This window comes from Mesoplodon densirostris, chromosome X (assembly GCF_025265405.1).
Source record: "Mesoplodon densirostris isolate mMesDen1 chromosome X, mMesDen1 primary haplotype, whole genome shotgun sequence".
NCBI classification, from domain to species: Eukaryota; Metazoa; Chordata; class Mammalia; order Artiodactyla; family Ziphiidae; genus Mesoplodon; species Mesoplodon densirostris.
Genome location: NC_082681.1, coordinates 93,372,856 through 93,393,692, shown reverse-complemented (window position 1 = coordinate 93,393,692; position 20,837 = coordinate 93,372,856). Strand labels below are relative to the sequence as shown.

The window sequence follows — 20,837 nt, the reverse complement described above, 5'->3', positions numbered from 1 at the left end:
TTTTTTTTTTTGAGAAAGGGAATGACATGACCCAGGCTAAGCACAATTGAGATCTCATAATTCATGAGGTTTACCCAGAGCACAATTACTGCAGATTGAAATGAATACGGAGATGTGCTTTAGGGAGATTCATTTGGCAGAATTGCAGAGAATGGGTTAGAGGGCATCCAGACAAGAGGTAATGAGTCCCTGGCAGTAGCAGGAAGAAGACAAAGGAGATAGATGAGTTCGATATTAGAAACACTGCAGAAGAAGCTCAGAAAGGGCTTGGGGACTGTTGGGGATAAAAAAGGGAATGGAAGAGGATTCTACAGTTGTGAGCTTGACTTACAGGGGTGGGAAACATGCCATGGTCAGAAATAGAGATAGTAGGTGGGGAAGATGGGTGAGGGGTAATACACACTTTGGAATGGAAGTCTGCAGGTCAGAAAGAAGGTAAAGTTGGGCAAAGGTATCTGGCAGTCTCCTGCATCTAGGAGAGAGGTGAAACACTTGGATGTGGATCAATTCATGAAAGAGTTGGCAGAGGGAAAAGATAAGGTAAAGGTTAGGACAGTGAAGGTACTTTGGGTGTAAGAAGATGATGTCTCCCTCAAGTGCAGGAAGGCTTCTTAGAGGAGGTAGCAAATGTGAGACATCCCAGAAGTGGTGAAAAGACTGCTTAACTGGTAAGCAGAAGCTGCTTGTTTAGTCCTACCTCTGTCACTTCTAAGCTATGTGAACTTAGAGTCTTTTCCTGTCCTGGGCATTTTTTTCACATATAAAATGGGGTTGCTAAATACAGTGATTTAGAGAGACCCCTTTTAGCTCTGACAGTACATTTTCCTTTGATTGCAGCTTGACTTTAGTGTATGGCCAGTCTTTGGTTCAGCAGAGAAAGGTGAAAAACTTTCTAGGTCAAGGAACACCATAGAAAAGGCAAAGAGGCACATTCAAGGAACGAGAAGTAAACCAATTTGGATCTAGCTGTTTTTCACAACTTGTGCTATCCAACCTAATGATTATTCTGGTTGACAATTATTATTATGATTGATAATAACACCTTATCTATGTTGTTAAAACTGCTAGCCATTAAAAGGAAATCTGTGTGACATAGTTTTAACCAGTATTGTACTCCCTGCTAAAGTCAGTACTGACAGATAAGGACTGCCATCTTTTTATTTATCGGGAAAAGGAGAAGAACAATCATTAAATCCTACTTTGCTTCAGGTACTTTCATATATTTGACTAAAATGCAACTTCCATGAGGGCAAGATTTTCTCTTTAAATCTACTGTATTAACTGCTGTATCACCAATACCTGGAATAGTGCCTAGAATATAGTTGGCACTCGATAAATATTCTTTGAATGACTTGGGAAAAATATATATATAAAATCTCATTTAATCCTTACAACAAACTTGCAAAAGAGGCATTAGCATTCTCATTATACAGGAGGGAAAAGAATGGCTAAAAGAAGTTATGTAAACTTGTTCAAAGTCATGCCAGGGTCAAACACAATAGACTATAAGCTACATATGGGCAGGGAATGTGTCTGTTTTATTCTTTATGGTATCCCCAGCAGTTAGCTCATTATCTAGATTAGAGAAGCACTCAATGCATACCTTTCTTAATGTATATGTATAACTGATTCACTTTGCTATACACCTGAAACTAACACAACATTGTAAAGTAACTATACTCTAATAAAAAATTTAAAATATATATCTTTTTTATTGAAGTATAGTTGACTTACAATGTTGTGTTAGTTTCTGGTGTACAGCAAAGTGAATCAGATATGTGTGTGTGTGTGTGTGTGTGTGTGTGTGTATACATATATATAAACATACATATATACATACATATATATTCTTTTTCAGATTCTTTTCCATTACAGGTTATTACAAAATATTGAATATAGGTCCTGTGCTATATAGTAGGTCCTTGGGGTTTTTTTAATATATATATAGTAGTGTGTATATCTTTTGAATAGGAGGAAGCAAGCAAGCAAACACATACTTGTATGAACACAAATCATCACCCAAACTCAAAAGAATAATTGAATCTCAAGAATTCATCAGTTGGCCTCACATGTTTGTTGGTTTAAACATTCTGTGATTTTTTTTATGCAGTCTCACTTCTAGACAGTGGTGGTTCTCTTTCAGTCCTTTTAACCTTTAGATAGTCTCAAGGTCTTCTTTTTGGAGGATGTTTATACCTTCTTTTTGGAGGATGCTTCTTTTTGGAGGATGCATTAAACGTTTTCTATAAAGAGCCAGGTAGTAAATATTTTAAGCTTTGAGGGCCATATGTTCTCTGATGGAAATACTCAACTCTGCCATTGTGGTATAAAAGCAACATGTAGATGAATGAACATGCCTGTATTCCAATAAAACATTATTTACAAAAACAGGTAGTGGGCCAGATTTTACAACAGACCATAGTTTACTTATCCCTGTTTTATAATAGTACTTCGATTCTTCCATCTCTTGCCTTTCCAGAACTTCTCTAACACTGTGTCAACTGTGAAGCTCCTCCTATCCTTGGTATATTAATACATGACAGGACAAATAGAGTTTTAATGAGTTTTAACAGTTAAACCCCTTCCATTTAATAACTGTGGATGGCAGAGGCATAATCACAAGAGAGAAATATCAGCTTTCTGATCTTGAGGAACTTTCCTCAAAATAATAAAGGCCATATATAGCAAACCCACAGCCAACATGGTCCTCAATGGTGAAAAACTGAAATCATTTCCACTAAGATCAACCACGAGAGAGGTTGGCAGGGAGCCTGGACAAAGCCCCCAAATATGGTTCCTTCTCCAATCATGTTGGTAGAAGATCTGGACACCAGGTTTGCAGAGAAAAAAACTTGATTTTTCGGCTTTTGTTCATCAGTGAACCTAGAGTTGATCACTTAAAAATAGGCTCACAAATAACCATACCCATAAGAGACTGCATGCAATCTCATAGGCCAATTTAGGTGACCATGAAAACTATCAAGTGGACCAATTACTCATATTCTCTACTTTCCTACTACCCTACATCAGGAAGTGTAAAAAAAAATCTTGAGTATTAATCAAGAAAAAAAGGGAGAAGACTCAAATCAATAGAAATAGAAATGAAAAAGGAGAAGTAACAACTGACACTGCAGAAATACAAAGGATCATGAGAGATTACTACAAGCAACTATGCCAATAAAATGGACAACCTGGAAGAAATGGACAAATTCTTAGAAATGCACAACCTTCCGAGACTGAACCAGGAAGAAATAGAAAATATGAACAGATCAATCACAAGCACTGAAATTGAAACTGTGATTAAAAATCTTCCAACAGGGCTTCCCTGGTGGCGCAGTGGTTGAGAGTCCGCCTGCCGATGCAGGGGACACGGGTTCGTGCCCCGATCCCGGAAGATCCCACATGCCGCGGAGCGGCTGGGCCCGCGAGCCATGGCCGCGGAGCCTGTGTGTCCGGAGCCTGTGCTCCGCAACGGGAGAGGCCACAGCAGTGAGAGGCCCGCGTACAGCAAAAAAAAAAAAAAAAAAAAAAAAAAAAAACTTCCAACAAACAAAAGCCCAGGACCAGATGGCTTCACAGGCGAATTCTATCAAACATTTAGAGAAGAGCTAACACCTATCCTTCTCAAACTCTTCCAAAATATAGCAGAGGGAGGAACACTCCCAAACTCATTCTACAAGGCCACCATCACCCTGATACCAAAACCAGACAAAGATGTCACAAAGAGAAAACTACAGGCCAATATCACTCACAAACATAGATGCAAAAATCCTCAACAAAATACTAGCAAACAGAACCCAACAGCACATGAAAAGAATCATACACCATGATCAAGTGGGGTTTATCCCAGGAATGCAAGGATTCTTCAATATACACAAATCAATCAGTGTGATACACCATATTAACAAATTGGAGAAAAACCATATGATCATCTCAATAGATGCAGAGAAAGCTTTCCACAAAATTCAACACCCATTTATGATAAAAACCCTCCAGAAAGTAGGCATAGAGGGAACTTTCCTCAACATAATAAAGGCCATATATGGCAAACCCACAGCCAACATGGTCCTCAATGGTGAAAAACTGAAATCATTTCCACTAAGATCAGGAACAAGACAAGGTTGCCCACTCTCACCACTCTTATTCAACATAGTTTTGGAAGTTTTAGCCACAGCAATCAGAGAAAAAAATAAATGAAATGAATCCAAATCGGAAAAGAAGAAGTAAAGCTGTCACTGTTTGCAGATGACATGATACTATACATAGAGAATCCTAAAGATGCTACCAGAAAACTATTAGAGCTAATCAATGAATTTGGTAAAGTAGCAGGATACAAAATTAATGCACAGAAATCTCTTGCATTCCCATACACTAAGGATGAAAAATCTGAAAGTGAAATTAAGAAAACACTCCCATTTACCACTGCAACATAAAGAATAAAATATCTAGGAATAAACCTACCTAAGGAGACAAAAGGCCTGTATGCAGAATATTATAAGACACTGATGAAAGAAATTAAAGATTATACAAATACATGGAGAGATATACCATGTTCTTGGATCGGAAGAAACAACATTGTGAAAATGACTCTACTACCCAAAGCAATCTACAGATTCAGTGCAATTACTATCAAACTACCACTGGAAAATTTCACAACTTGTATGGAACACAAAGGACCCCAAATGGAACAGGATAGGAAGCCCAGAGATAAACCCACGCACATATGGTCACCTTATGTTTGATAAAGTAGGCAAGAATATACAGTGGAGAAAAGACAGCCTCTCAAATAAGTGGTGCTGGGAAAACTGGACAGCTACATGTAAAAGAATGAAATTAGAACACTCCCTAACACTATACACAAAAATAAACTCAAAATGGATTAACGACCTAAATGTAAGGCCAGACACTATCAAACTCTTAGAGGAAAACATAGGCAGAACCCTCTATGAAATAAATCACAGCAAGATCCTGTTTGACCCACCACCTAGGGAAATGGAAATAAAAACAAAAATAAACAAATGGGACCTAATGAAACTTAAAAGTTTTTGCACAGCAATGGAAACCATAAACAGGACGCAAAAATAACTCTCAGAATGGGAGAAAATATTTGCAAATGAAGCAACTGACAAAGGAATAATCTCCAAAATTTATAAGCAGCTCATGCAGCTCCATATCAAAAAAACAAACAACCCAATCCAAAAATGGGCAGAAGACCTAAATAGACATTTCTCCAAAGAAGATATATAGATTGCCAACAAACACATGAAAGAATGCTCAACATCATTAATCATTAGAGAATTGCAAATCAAAAGTATAATGAGATATCATCTCACACCAGTCAGAATGGCCATGATCAAAAAATCTACAAACAATAAATGCTGGAGAGGGTGTGGAGAAAAGAGAACCCTCTTGCACTGTTGGTGGGAATGTAAATTGATACAGCCACTATGGAGAACAGTATGGAGGTTCCTTAAAAAACTAAAAAGAGAACTACCCTATGACCCAGCAATCCCACTACTGGGCATATACCCTGAGAAAACCATAATTCAAAAAGAGTCATGTACCAAAATGTTCATTGCAGCTCTATTTATAATAGCCAGGACATGGAAGCAACCTAAGTGTCCATCAGCACATGAATGGATAAAGAAGATGTGGCACATATATACAGTGGGATATTACTCAGCCATAAAAAGAAACGAAATTGAGCTATTTGTGGTGAGGTGGATGGACCTAGAATCTGTCATCCAGAGTGAAGTAAGTCAGAAAGAGAAAAACAAATACCATATGCTAACACATATATATGGAATCTTAAAAAAAAAACAAAGGTTATGAAGAACCTAGGGGCAAGGCGGAAATAAAGACACAGACCTACTAGACAATGGACTTGAGGATATGGGGAGGGGGAAGGGTAAGCTGGGACAAAGTGAGAGAGTGGCATGGACATATATACACTACCAAACGTAAAATAGATGGCTAGTGGGAAGCAGCCGCATAGCACAGGGAGATCAGCTCGATGCTTTGTGATCACCTAGAGGGGTGGGATAGGGAGGGTGGGAGGGAGGGAGACGCAAGAGGGAAGAGATATGGGGACATGTGTATATGTATAACAGATTCACTTTGTTATAAAGCAGAAACTAACACACTATTGTAAAGCAATTATACTCCAATAAAGATGTTAAAAAAAATTCTGAGTCCTTCTTATGTGCCATAAGCTGTACTAGGTGCTGAGGACACAACAATGAATATGAAACAGCTGCTCCCCTCATGGTTCTTCTAGTCCAGGGGTCAGCACATTTTTTTCTGTAAAGGGCAAAATAATATTTTTTTGGCATTTCAGTTGTGACAGTTCTGTCACAACTACTGAGTTGTGCCATCATAGTGTGAAAGCAGCTATAGACAATATGTAAATGAATAGGCATGGCTCTGTTCCAATAAAACTTTATTTATGGACACTGGAAATTGAGTTTCATATAATTTTCACATGTCATAAAATCCTATTCTTTCTTTTCCCCAACCATTTAAAAATATATTTTAAAAAACACTCTTAGTAGCAGGCCATCCCCAAAAAGGTGATGGGTTGGATTTAGCCCATGGGCTAAACTCCTGGCCTGGTGTAATGGGGAAGATAAACGTAGAAACAGATTATTTCAACACAATGTGATAAACCTACTAGAGTTCTATGGGAGCCAGAGAAAGTTCACCTAACTCAAGCCAAGGCATCAAAGAAAGTACCCTAGAAACATCCCCAGAGCTGAATCTTAAAGGTTAATATGAAGGCATTAACTAAGGAAAGAAAGAGGAAAGTATGCTCCAATAGAAAGCAGAGAATGATCGGAGTCAGAGGTGACAAACAGCATGAAATTCTTAGGGAATGGTATTGCTCTAGCACAAAAGACAAGTGTCAGATGAAGTTGCAGGTATGGGTAGGGATGAAGATATACAATGTCTTATTTACCATGCCTCTGGGCAATGAAGGCCACTTACAAGTTTCCAGTAGGGGATTAATATAATTGAATCTGTATTTTAGATTTACTTCTGTGGCAACACCTTGGCAGACAGATCTGAGACAGCCAAGAGGCTACTGAAATAGTCCAGGGGAGAGATGATAAGGGCAATAGTGGTGAAAATAGAGGGAGGAGTGTGAATTCTGGAAATGTCTAAGAGGTTAAATCAACATGGCTTAGTGAGGGAGAACAAGGAGTGAAAAATGACTCAGGTTTCTCACTTGGATGGCTAGATGGATGAAAGTACCACCAACTGCTATTGGAAAGGGAGAGAGTTTTATAAGCCAGATAATGAGTTCAGATTTACACACATTGCCTTTCAGTTTCTGCTGGGTTTTCCTGTAGAGATGTTTACCAGGCTGCTGTGCATATGAGCTTTGGGGAGAGATCAGAACTAGAGATATAGTCGTGAGCACAGAATAGTGGAAAATGATATTTGAGGGCTTGATGATATTGAAGAGCAGCTGTAAAGAGAATGGGGTATGTGAAAGCCAGAAAGAGGTAAGGTTGTTATCAGAGAGTTGAATTTAGTCTTTCTCAGCTGATTCCTGAGAATGAAGCCCGAAGCCCTCAAGACAGTGGTTCTCAAACTGTAAGCTTTACACCTGGAAAGCTTGTTAAAACATATTGCTGAGTACAACCCTCAGAGTTTTGATTCAGTAGGTCTATGGTAATGCCCAATAATTTGCATTTCTAACAAGTTTCTAAGTGATGCTCGCCAGTAAGAAACACAGCCCTGAAGAATCCATTGTATGTAATGAATTAACTTCTCTCTTCTGCATCTAGCACACTCCTAGTTATGTGCCATCCTTGGGAAAATTGAGATAATGGTCACTCAACTTATTTTCTTTCTTCTGTGATTCAGATAAGGAACTCCAATGGAGAAAGACTGGAAGGTGTCAGGGTTCCATGATTGAGTCACCAGACCCCAGCCTAGGTTAGACATTCAATAAATACTTGTTGACTGAAAGGTTGGCACAGTCCATGGTACAGTCGGGGGAGTGAGCTGCTGATATAGAAAGGTTTATCTCTGAAGTTGAGATCAAGGACCCATAAGACTAAAGTTTGTGATTCTTTACAAGAACAATGAAATCTTTCAGTATGACGGCAGGAACTGGGGGAGAGAAGATGATGGTGAAGCAGGTGCCAAAGTATAAAACGGAAGTGGGAGAATGACCTGCAGGCTGATAGATGACATTGGTAAGGAAATGAAAATGATAAAACCTGCTTGTTTGAATTTCAAAAGGGATTTTTGTGTGAGGGTAGAGGAATAATGGTTTAGAAGTTGTCTGTGGAAAGCATGCCTAAACCAGGGCATGTGTATATACAATCCATCAAATTGTGTCTTAATTTTATCATTACAACAGTGTCCTGAGACTTTACCCACGTGATAAAAAATAGCGTCTACCCATTTTCTCTTTCTGGACAGTTTTGTAATTTCCAGCATAAACAACTTCTTTCTTTCATACATATTTCCTACTAAGGTCATTTCTAAGAATTGTATGTGTTTGGTTGCTATTGTGAATGGGATATGTTTCTCCTTATAGCTCCTCATTGGTTAATGTGGTCTAGTTTTAAATTAAATTTGTGCTTCTTTGACTTATCCTTTGAACTGGTTGTAACACCTTACAATTTTCTTATTAATGTTAAATAAAAATCTTTAACACGTTCATTTTTCTATCGCTATGAGTTAAGATTTTATCTTTTTAAAAATTATCTTTTAACATTTGCAATGAATTGTTATTGTCCAACATTACTGAATTAGATTTGATAGAATTTCATTTATAGGTTTTCCATCTAAGTTCAAAAATTGGATAGAGGGCTTCCCTGGTGGTGCAGCGGTTGGGAGTCCGCCTGCCGATGCAGGGGACGCGGGTTCGTGCCCTGGTCCGGGAGGATCCCGCATGCCGCGGAGCGGCTGGGCCCATGAGCCATTGCCACTGGGCCTGCGCTTCGGGAGCCTGTGCTCCACAGCAGGAGTGGCCACGGCAGTGAGAGGCCCGCATACCGCAAAAAAAAAAAAAAAAAAAAAAATTGGATAGAATGTTCTTTTTGGAGCAGTTTGTCAGATGTTGGTATCAGAGTGATGCTACCTTCAAAACCAATGTGAATAACTCTTCAAGATGTTCAATTGTATAACATTGCTATAGAATTGAATTTGTCTATTCCTAGAAAGTTTGAAGGAACTCACTGGTAAATACATCTGACCTTAAAGTATTTGTAGAAGTTTCTCTTTGATGATTGTTTTCAATGTTTTTACAATTACAGGTCCATTTAGTTTGCAACTTCTCAATAATGCTTGCCATTTAATATTTATTAGATATTTTAAATTTCTCTGAGATTTTCAAATTTATTAAGGTACAATTTAGTAGTATCCTATAATTTAAGAAGCCTTTGTATTTGCTCTTATATTCCATTTATCATTTAAATTTTATTTATAATTCATCATTGTTTTCTTGATTAAATTTGCTAGAGGCTTATCTACTTAATTCATCCCCCATTAAAAAAAACCCTACCCGTCGGCTTCATATTATATTGGATTCTTAGTCACATAATTTCATTCTTCATATTTAATAATGAAATATTTAAGGCTATAAATTTACTCCTGAATATTACTCTCAAAGATTTGATAAGTCGTGATCTCGTTTTTGTTATTTTTTATTAGTCTGCCAGTGTTTCTTTGAGCTAATACTTGCATATAAATTGTGTTCTGAAATATTCATGCAGTTGAAGACTTCTGTTTACATTTGTTTTCAAGTTTATAAAAGTTTTACATTATCATCAGAGAACAGAGAAAGTGTGCCTACTTGCAAGAGTTTGCAAAGGTTTTCTTTGTGGCATATCAATGATCATTTTTTTAAATGTTACCAGAATATTTGAAAAGATAGTACATTCACTGTCTATAGAATACAATTTTGACATTTATTAATTAACCCTATGAATTATGGTTTTCAAAACTTTGAAGTATATATTTCAGGTCTACTTTATCTGATATAGTTAAATTACGTTAAAGTTTCCCGTATAGACATTTATATAATTTTTTTTCTTTTATTAAAGGTTTTTTCTTTACATATTTATAGTTATATCCTTTTTTTTTCCTCAAAGAATGGTTTCATGAATACCAATCCTTAATATAGTCTGTATCTTCTATCTCTTGGGACCAATGTGATTGTATGGTTATTGGTCCTGTTTTGTTTTCTTTTTTTCAAATAGATAAGTGACATGAATTGATGCTTATTTGGAGAATGGATTGATTGGAAGGAGGTGAGACTACAAGATAAGAAGCCAGTGAGAAGACTATTACAATGGTCCAGGTAAGAAATAATGAACAATTGGATTAAGACAAGGGCTACAGAGAGGTTTTTAGCAAGTAGAATAATCAAGACTTGGAATAACTTGGATTGAAGTGGCTTGAGGCAAGTGAGAAGAGTTGAGGGCAACACCTAGATTTATGACTTAGTTAACCATTATCTAAAGAGCAATATAGGAGGAAGAGCTGGGCTGGCTTTTCAGAATAAGCCATTTTCTGAAGTTCCTTCTTTATATTCGCCCACAAACACTCAAGCTCAGACCTAAAGCTCAGTGTTGAATCTTTGTCAGTTGATTGCTTTACTCAAACCAAAGACTTTCTGCCTTAGTATAAAACACTAGGCTAAATATTAAATTTCCTGGAGATCACATTTCTTTTACGTGCTGAGAGCTCTTTCATAAATTAGAAGAATAACTTGGACCAGGAAAGAAGGAATAAATGTCCTACACCATCCCCAGGGTAGTCCATAGGTGAAGGTTAAGTCTTCCACAAGAGGGCAGCATCACCTAATAAATTATGTCATTGAACGCCTCCTCCAATAGGGGTTGAGACGGGGAAGGTGAAAGGGTAGACGACGTAGGTTCTGGGAGCCATAGGACCTGCCACACCATGAAGACCAAAGGGCCCGATTATCTCCAAGGCCATAATTATAGCCACTCTTAAGTGACTGGTAGTGGCAGATGTCACCACAGCAGGGAGAAAGAAGACATGGAGCTCACCAAGGGAGGATGAGTGAGTGACACACCTGAACACTCTCATTCTTATGACTGGATCAGAAGCCAATACGGATCATGTCTACATTCCTTCTAAGTGCTGGTACCTCTGTATAACCAGTATTTCTCAAGGGGCTTTATTTCCTGTCAGATCTTTTTCACCCCTAATGGTTTCCCAGAAAATCTTGTCTCTGAAGGTTAGGTTGCAAAGCACAATACAGTTTGATTATCTCCTTATTTCATAATGGTGGTTGGTTACTCCAATTATGCTTCTTTTATACCCTAGGGAAAGGAATGGGACTGAAATTCACTGAGAACCTATTATGTTAAAGGCATTTTACATAAATTGCCTCACTTAATCATCATCCTACTATATAGGAACTATTATTTCCCATGTGACAGAACCAGGAAGTAGCATACATGTGTCTATCTGATTCTAAAACAAAAACTTCTAAATTCACCAAGCTGCCCCTTTAAGAAGCCTTATTTAAAACCTAAATTATGACCTATCCAATACTGAGTCAGTGACAATGTGTCTATTGTATAAGACATTATTTAACATGTCATCTCTTACCTAGGTACATGGGCAGGCATGGCTTAGTCTTATGTAGCAGCAGGTAATATAATAAATCAATGGGATCCTATATAACTTCACCCTTACTAACTCAAAATCTTTCCCCCTAAGTATTCTCTCCTCAGGATAAATCATTTGCATATAGAGCAGGAGAACAATGGAAAAATTAAAGATGGCTTCTGTGTTTCTGGCTTGGTTGACTAAGGGCATGGTGGTCCCCGTCGCTGAGATAAGGAGCTTGGGAGAAGAAGAAGATGATGCATTAGGTTTTGAGCATGTTGTGTGTGAAATGCTTCTGAGACATCTAAGTATAAATGTCTAGTAGAAGTTGGTTATAGGGGTCTGGGGCGTAAGAGATCTAGTCATCCACATACAGATGATAATTGAAACTCGGGGACCAGGTGAGATTTTCCATGGTATATTGATGAAATTAGAAAGGGTAGAATTAGGGGAAACACCAACATTTAAGGGATGGGCAAAGGAAGAGCAGGTGGTAGAGGAACCTCATTTTAAAAAATGAACAGAGAGATAGAAAAAGAACAAGGAAATGGGGTATCTTGAAAGCAAGAAAGGAGAGTTTCACAAAGAAGGGTGTAATCCAGAGCAACAATGTCAAACGCCACACGTAAGTCATATATGATGAAGACTAGAAATAACCCATTGACTCTGACAACTAGGAGGTAATACATATATTTTGACAGAGTAGTTTCAGTGGACTTCTGGGGGTCAAATTCAGACTGCAGTGGGTGGAAACCTAAACAGTAGGTGAAGTAGAAACAGTGAGTATAGACTCGCCTTTTGAGAGACTGGATATGAACAAAAAGAAGACGGGGCAGAAGCCAGAGGGGGAAGTATGATTACAGGAAGACACAAAATTTTTTCTAATAAAAATAATTAAGATGGAAAAACTTAGGCATGTGTATAGGATAAAGGAAACTAACAGAAAGGGAGAAGTATGAGCTCCAGGAGTAGAGAACAAAGATACAGCAGCAGAATGAAAGGGAGACCTATGGTAAGCTCACCTATAGGTGGATGCTTTGGCAGCAGTAGAATGACTGTCCCTATCTTCCAAATATGTCCTTATCTTCCTCCTGCTTGTGCCACTCCACTTACCTAGAAAGCCTTTCCCCTCCTGATGGTTTCTTTGTCAAATTCTACCTGTCTTTTAGCTTAGATTCCACCTCCTCTATGAAGTCTTACTCTAACCATCTCTTCTGAAGTGCTTTCTCTTTCTCTTGAACTCTAATAGCAATTTCTGTCTGTTCATTTGACAATCACCCTTCACCCTGTGGAATCTCCTTTATGGCTTTCTTTAAAAAATGTATTGCTAATTAATTTGTCTTATGCATGTCTTTTCTCCCCTGTTAGACTGTACACTCTTCAAGGGCAGGCTTCCTGTCTTAGAGTTTGCCACAGCCTCCAGAGTGTCTAGCATGGCTGGGAGTAGGATCTCTTTAAATCTATGTGGTTCAGCAGTGGCAGCCTTTTATGAAGGAGGATTCAGAAAAACACTGGTTAGGTAGGCCCTTGGTGTGTATTGAGTCATTTAGTTCTCTCAAAAGCAAATGAGGAGAGTGAGTCTTGCAGAGGTAAAATAAATTTATGCAAGATGACATGGGTAGTATGGGATAGTGCGAGGATTTGAACCAAAGGCCCTTTCTCTTATGCCATTCTGCTTCAGTTGTCTGCAAAATTCTGTTCACATGAAACACCTCTTTCCTTGATATTGATAGAGACATGCCTCTATTGAGGCTTTACTACCAACCAAGTGGTTTCAGTGGCCCCTGCACCTTATAGCAAATCTCCCTGTGCCTTACCTCCTGACAATCAGCTTGAGGATCCGGAAGGAGCCTTTGATGAGGATGAGGGCCTCTTGGCGGGAGCCATACAATGGAGTGCCATTGATATTCACCAGCTCATCACCAGTCCTCATCTTCTGGGACAAGGCTGCCTTGCCTCCATCTTCAATCTGTGTTGCAGAGGACAAAAAAGAAAGCAGGTGGTGAGGCGATTCCTTCCCCCAAATTCTACTTCCTGGCTCCTCCCAACTTCTGAGCCACAAATAGTCCTGGGGGATGGCACCAAGACGCTCCAGGGAGCAGCTAAGAAGTTGATTATAGGCCATTATTTACTGAAGGAAAAGCTCTGGCAAGCCCTTGAGGAAGAAAACAACACAGACATAATGCAATCTTTGCCCTGGAGGAATCAACAGTCCATTTGGGGAGACAAGTGCTTCTAAATAAGAAAACGATGTTCGAAGGAACTCCACAGTGTGGGCATGGAATAGCAAATTGTGCACACAAATTAGAGCCAGAAGAACTAGGATTCAGCAAAATGACCTTTGGCAAGTCCTTCTCTCTTTGGGCAGGTTCTGAAGTCTGACAAACTTGAGTGTGAATCTTGGCTCTAGTACTTCCTAGCTCTCTGACCCCAAGCAAGTTACCTAACATCTCCATGTCTCAATGGCCCCATATGTGAAATACAGATAATAAGCATCCCTACCTCACAGGGTTGTTAGTATGTGAAGTATCTGGGAGCAAGGGGTTGACTCTGAAGACCTTGAAGGTGGCTTCCAGCTCAACCTTCTGTGAGTGGAATTGCAAATCCAAAAGATACAAAGTAACTGATCATTTATCTATATCTCTTCAACAAGTATGTTGTTGACAGTGGGCACTGACCAAATGCTGGGAGCATGGGTGTTCACTGTTCCACCATAGCCTACAGTATTTCCATTGGTCAAGGGCAATCTTGGCAGGAATGTAGTCAGGCTGGGGCATGGGCATTGAAAGAAAAGGAAGAAATAATAGCCACTAGGGTAGGCAAAAGCAAAGCAAAGCAGAATGTTCCCCCAAGGATCCTTACTTACGGCTACTTTTGTATGTGACATTTCTTCTACTACAAAGGTGAGTTCCACCGATTGGAACATCAATTCCATCCATGGTGGTAAGAGTCATCTCATCCATCCATTAATCCATCCTCAAGCTTTTTTGTTAATTTCTAGTATGCAGGGGACAACATGCTTAGTGCTAGAGATACAGAAATGAACAAAGTACACATAGCTCCCAGATTCAGGGGTGGGTTACCATCTAAAGTTCATATGTCCATGGAGATGGGCAGGTGAAAAAAGGTCCAACTCACTAATGGAATCAGGAAGAGGTGTTTGTTTGTTTCTCTCAGAAGCAAAAGAGTTGAGGATGATTAAACCATACAATTCTTAGGGAAAGGCAGGTTCTAAATGGTGCAGCTAAGGGCTGGTCTTTGCTGCAGGTGTTTTTACATTTACTTCTACTCTTGTTCCAATCTTCCTTTCAGTCCTTTATAGCATCCCTCCAATCTATCCCCACACCACGTAAGTTAGAATATTGCTGAGCTTTAGGTTGGCCAGCTCATGTGCAATTTGGCAGATGAGACCTCCTGAGTTCAGGAAAAATGTTAATTCAGGATTTTAAAAATCCCATCAAATAAATTGAAATTCTGAGTTAAATCACGGACTGTTATTAAATTTATTGCTGCTAATCCAACAATTTTTTTAATTAACCTTTGTCTGACAAATCATAGGTTAGCCAAGTGACATTGAATATATATATACACCTTTGTTCCAATACCTGGGCCACCACTCAAGACAAAACAAGCCAATATTGGTAAATGGGGAACAACTCTCAGCAAATTAAGTAGGATCACACTCTTATTTCCATTGTCATTATCATTATTACTTCACAGTCACTGCTGCCAAAAAAAAGAAAAAAGAAAAAGAAGAAGAAGCCAAGTGCTGTACTTGAATTTCAGAAGTTCTGTTTGAATGATTCATTCCTTTGGCATCCATGGAAGGCCCTCAGCATCAGGCAGGACTTTCAACAGGCATCATCAGCCATTTGAAAGAGCTTCCTCAGGCTAACAAAGAACCACAAACAAGAGTCTAACTAATGAATGCTAATAGATTTTTCCTGTTGATGTACATTAGTCTTAATTCACTCTACCCATTTTTAAATTCATATAACTCAATTATCCATATTACTGTTAACCATAGCAAGTCTTTCCTTCAATATGTATTGATATTAAGTACCACCTCAGGTTAATTAAGCACTTTGTTACATCAATAAGATTTGTTTATTCTAGACCAGAAAATGAAAGAGGGGTACCTTTTAAACTAAAATGCTTAATTATGGCTGCAGCAAAAGATCAGGCATTTTGCATTCCCTACTGCCACTTTGTTGGCCACTATCTGAATCCTTGCAGGGACTCTTTCTTGGACTATAGCCTCAAGCCAATTGTCCACGCCCCTTTTTCTGTTCCATGCCCTTTCTCAGTCACCAGCAGCATCACCTTCAGAACATGAATAATAGTAACTCCATTTTAGCACAAGTTTGAGGGTTCGCAGACAACAAACCAGCAAATTATGGCACCAAATCCCAAAGTACAGACAGGTCCAGATCAGGAAATGAAACTCCATTTGGTTGAAGAGCCCTTGGACTATACCCCAAACTAGCCCTTTCCCAAACCCAGGGCATTTACTGAGCTATACAACAGATTCCTTCTTATTCCTCCTAACTTTTGGACTCTTTTAAAAAGTATTGCTCATGGGTCTTCCTCCTCCCCCCTCCACCTCTAGACTCCTGGGATCCAGCACGCCTTCCATTTATTGTTTGGCATCCTGACAGACAGTTCTCCAGGTTGATGGCTCAACCACATATTTGTTTATATAGAAGATAAAGCAGCTGTTCATTTTTCTAGCAAGGAAAAGGAATGAAAAGGAAAGGAAAGGAAAGGGAAGGGAGGGGAGGGGAGGGGAGGGGAAAGGAAGAAGGGAGGGGGGGAAAGGGAAGAAGGAAGGGAGGGGAAACAATATGTATATTCTCCTATAAAAGATTTTGTTTTTCCCTTCCCACTGTGCCACTCGTAACTCTGGCTGGGGCACAGAAGAGGTGTGAATCAACAAACATGTTGAGAATAACATGTCCTTCTTGAGAGGGCTGTATAGCATCATTTGATGCTGTCCGTTCAGTAAGGCTGGTCAACTTTCCAGCTCTTCCTGAATCAGCCCTTCAGGGTGGCTTTCTTGTTTCATTTGAAGTGTTGTGAATTCTCAGATTGGACCCAGACGCATTGGAATGTCAGTATAAACACACACCACAAAGCCCAATGTAAACGATGGTTAACTTATGTGTCATTTTGGATTATCCAAGTGATCGCTGGGCTAGCAGTGAGTGGTCCAAGTAATTGAAAATTGATTGCATAAAGGTCATATAGCCAAAAGCCAGCTGTTGCCTGGAAAGTTGGGAAGAACTGATTGACCTTGGACAAGTCCCTTTCCCCTCTTTTGGCCTCTTTCACCCTTACTGGTAAAACGTGGGGGTCTGACTAGATGGTCTCTGACGACCTGTGGAGCTCTGACATTCAGTGACCTGTGTACAGTTAGCAAACTCGTGCATTACCATTCTGCTGACACAGATAATCCCACTGTGCTTTGCCTTCACCTATGTTTCACTCCTTCGAAACTAATCAACATCCATCTCTCATTTCCCTGTGGTCTTTATCCATTGTTTCAGAGTGGTCTATCAAGGTTTGAACACTTATAAAAGCACAGTTGGGACACTGAGAGAAAGAGATTCCTGAAGCCCCATTTTGTGCTAATGAGCTGATGAATTGGAAATTTTTGATGGATCTTCTATGAAGCATGAAGTGCTCTAATAACTGTCAACAAAGTGACAAGTTGGCCACTTGAGAGTAAAGGCAAAGGAAAATGGACTTAACAGTACTTACTGGCTTTCTAGTAGCTTTTATACTAAATAAAAGATACTAGCAGATACTTGCTTAGGTCTCTTGACTAAACTAGGAAATATGAGAAAGTGAAGGAAAGAAAAGTTAAGCCAGATTTATCTTGGGGGAAAAATGCATCAGCAGGAGACATACCATCTGCGACAATAACCAGCAGGTACTGAATGCTTATTACAATAGTGTAAGAGCAGTATTAAAGGTCAATGGCATGATTGTGAATACCTCTGCTTGCTACAAGAAATTTATTGGAAAAACTAGGCATTAACTGAAACTTTGTTGGCCAGTTCTAGGAGCTTCTAGAACTTCTAGAACATGCCACGGCACATGTTCCGCAGAATGTTCCGGCATTCCACGGGTTCATCTGGTTGGTGAATCCACAGATGCAAAATCCCATGCATGGGGGGGCACCTGTAAGGTACTTGAGCTTCCATGGATTTTGGTATCCACGTGGGGGTCCTAGAACCAATCTCTCACGGATACCTAGGGACCACTGTACCCGCCCATTCTCCTACCTCCACCAGCGTGTCCATTGTCTAAGAAGGCAAATAACATAGTTAATTGTAATGAATTGATTTTTTTGACTACATAAATGGAAAAGGTCCACCTAGAATACAATAGTTATATTGCTTTTTTTAAAAATAAGTATATCCTCTGAATGTCTTTTTATCACTTTTTGAAAGATTTTCAAGTTTTTAGTAACACTCCAGACACCAAATCAGCAATTTGGCCTTTTCTGGGGAATCAATAGAGAGAAAATGTAGAGATGGAGATAATCTGTCTTTGAGAAGTTTAACTATTAGGAAGTAGGATCATCAAATAATAAAGTCTGTGCTTATTCTGAAACTTAGTTTGACTTGAGCAGACCACAAGTAGGGGGCTGTTTCTGATCTGCCCTCTCTTACCCCATTGGTATCCCTTAGAATCTGATCATGCTAGGAGAGATCAATCAGAGTGTCCTGGACAAGGGAGATACAGGCTTTGAAACCTCTGTGATCCCTTTGCCATGACTTTCAACGGACTGATCCCGGGTTGCAGACAAACTGCCTGCCCTAACTTGTTTCTTTTAGCAACTTTCTCCCTTCAAAATCCCTCCCAAATTCCAAAGTAGTCTAGATTTGAAAAATAAGAAATTGCTGTTCCTAATTTCATCTTCCCTACCTTACCCCAGCTTCCCAAAAGGCAAAACAGAAAACAAAAACCTCTCTCAAATAAATGAGAATTCAAAAACATCACCCAATTAAAAAGATGTAAGTAGGCATGGTTCTAAGTAGTAAGTCCTATATGGAACTAGACTGAGGAGGTGAACACCAAAGGAAAAGATATTCTTTACCTTACCAGCTAAGAATCCTACAAGGGGCTGCCCCAGAATGTTCAGTTCTGTGGATCACGCCCATCGGCTCTCTTGATCTTGGACCAAGGGAGCTATGCTGTGCCCCACAGTATGACCTATCCTTACAGACAGCTCCTTCCTCCCCAGCTGCTTAATTACCATCTATTTTACTAATCCTCACAAGGAAAGCTCTCTAAGCTCCAAATCATTAAATTTCCCCGGGGATTACCCCAAGTCAAATTCTAAGTATCTTTGCCAAAAAGCCAGTCCAGAGCCAAGCTCAGCTCTAGGAACTTGGTAATGAGAAAAGGGATAGGGAGTCAAGAGCACTGTATCCTACATCAGCGACCAAAAGCAAGTCTGTCTTTGCTCCTACCAAGTCAGATTAGTCTTGCTGTCTCCGTAAGTCAGGCAAGGGAGAACAAGCATCACTGTGCAAGAGCAAACTCAGAGTTTCTTACATTATCAGCAAATATGCTCATTGGGGTCCTGTTCACACTTTGTCAACTCTAGCCATTTGTTAACACTGAAGGCTTTTGCTGACATTAATGTTATCAGTGTTTGTCAAAAATGTTATTTAGTCTTTGGTGGTTTAGAACAGTAGTCTCCAGGGTGGATTTATATATCCCAGGCTATGCACAAATGATCTACTGGAAAGGGTGATAATGGAAGTTCTGTTTATATTTATCTAATTTTTTTAAAAACCAAGCTTTATTAGTATTTAATATTGGTGGTGGTAGATTGTATCATCCATAAATAAAATTATGTATATTGGGGACACATGCTCAAAACATTTTTACTGACATAAATTTTTACTAAAAAAATTTTGGCGAGATCATAGACTTCAATGAGAGGGCTAAAACCATAAAGCTTTCAGAAGAAAACATAGGAGAATATCTTTATGACCTTGAGGTGGGCAAAGTTTTATGGGCAGGATACAAAAAGCAATAATCATAAAAGATATAGTGTTATATTGGAGTTCATTAAATTTAAAAAAAGTTCATTTAAAATGTCACTGAAAAAGTGAAAAGCCAAGCCACAGATTGGAAACATATTCATAATACGTATATCTGACAAATGACTTACATTCAGAATATAAAAAGACATACAAATCAATTAGAAAAACACAACCAATTGGCAAAAGACTTGAACAGGAACTTCACTAAAAAGGTATGTACAACAATATGAACTCCACATTTCTGGTGGGAGTGTAAAATTGTACAACGACTTTGGAAATCTGTGTACCTAATTTAGCACCTAGAAATTCCACACCTAAGTATCCCCAAGAGAAAGTAGCATATGTGTCCACAAAAAAAGGACTTGATTATTCATAGCAGCTTTATTCACAATAGACAAAAACTAGGAATAATCCATCAAAACATACCTACACACAAAGTAGCACACTTCATAACAATAAAGAAAGAACAAACTACTGATACATGCAACGAAATGGATGCCTATCAAAATATTACACTGAGTGAAAGAGACCAGACTAAAACAATACATACTGTATGATTCCATTTTATTTAAAGGACAAGAACAGACAAAACTCATCTATGGTGATAAAACTCAGACTAGTAGTTACCTTGAAAGGGTGTACTGACTGTGAAGGCACATGAGCATAACTTTCAGGGGTGCTGGAAATGTTTTACATGTTAATCTGGGAACTGATTACATGGAAATATACACATCTAAAAATTCACTGAGGGCTTCCCTGGTGGCGCAGTGGTTGAGAGTCCACCCGCCGATGCAGGGAACACGGGTTCGTGCCCCGGTCCAGGAAGATCCCACATGCCGCGGAGCGGCTGGGCCCGTGAGCCATGGCCACTGGGCCTGCGCGTCCGGAGCCTGTGCTCCGCAGCGGGAGAGGCCACAACAGTGAGAGTCCCGCGTACCGCAAAAAACAACAACAACAACAAAAAAATTCACTGAGATATGTGTTTTATATATATATATATGTATAAAATATATATACATAAAACTTATTCCTTAATTTAAGAAAGAATTTTAAAAATTAAGAACTCTACACTATACAGATATACAGATTATATTTCTGAGGTAGGGCCCAAGGATTGGGCACTATCTTCACATACTCATAGCTTTAATCAAGGCAAAAACATCTCACTTAAAG

The 20,837-nt window shown here is 39.1% G+C and overlaps 1 protein-coding gene across 5 annotated transcripts in view; it reads right to left on the bottom strand.

The window, feature by feature from the left end:
• Positions 1-20,837, bottom strand: part of SHROOM4 (shroom family member 4) — a 214,901-nt gene that overhangs the window by 96,831 nt on the left and 97,233 nt on the right. For 4 of the 5 annotated variants that reach the window (XM_060087194.1, XM_060087198.1, XM_060087196.1 and 1 more), the window contains one exon: positions 13,419-13,570. The exons of the other annotated variant lie outside the window; for it this stretch is intronic. In XM_060087194.1, the coding sequence (XP_059943177.1) occupies positions 13,419-13,570 (152 nt within the window). The remainder of the gene's footprint in view (positions 1-13,418; positions 13,571-20,837) is intronic. 5 annotated transcript variants of the gene reach the window in all.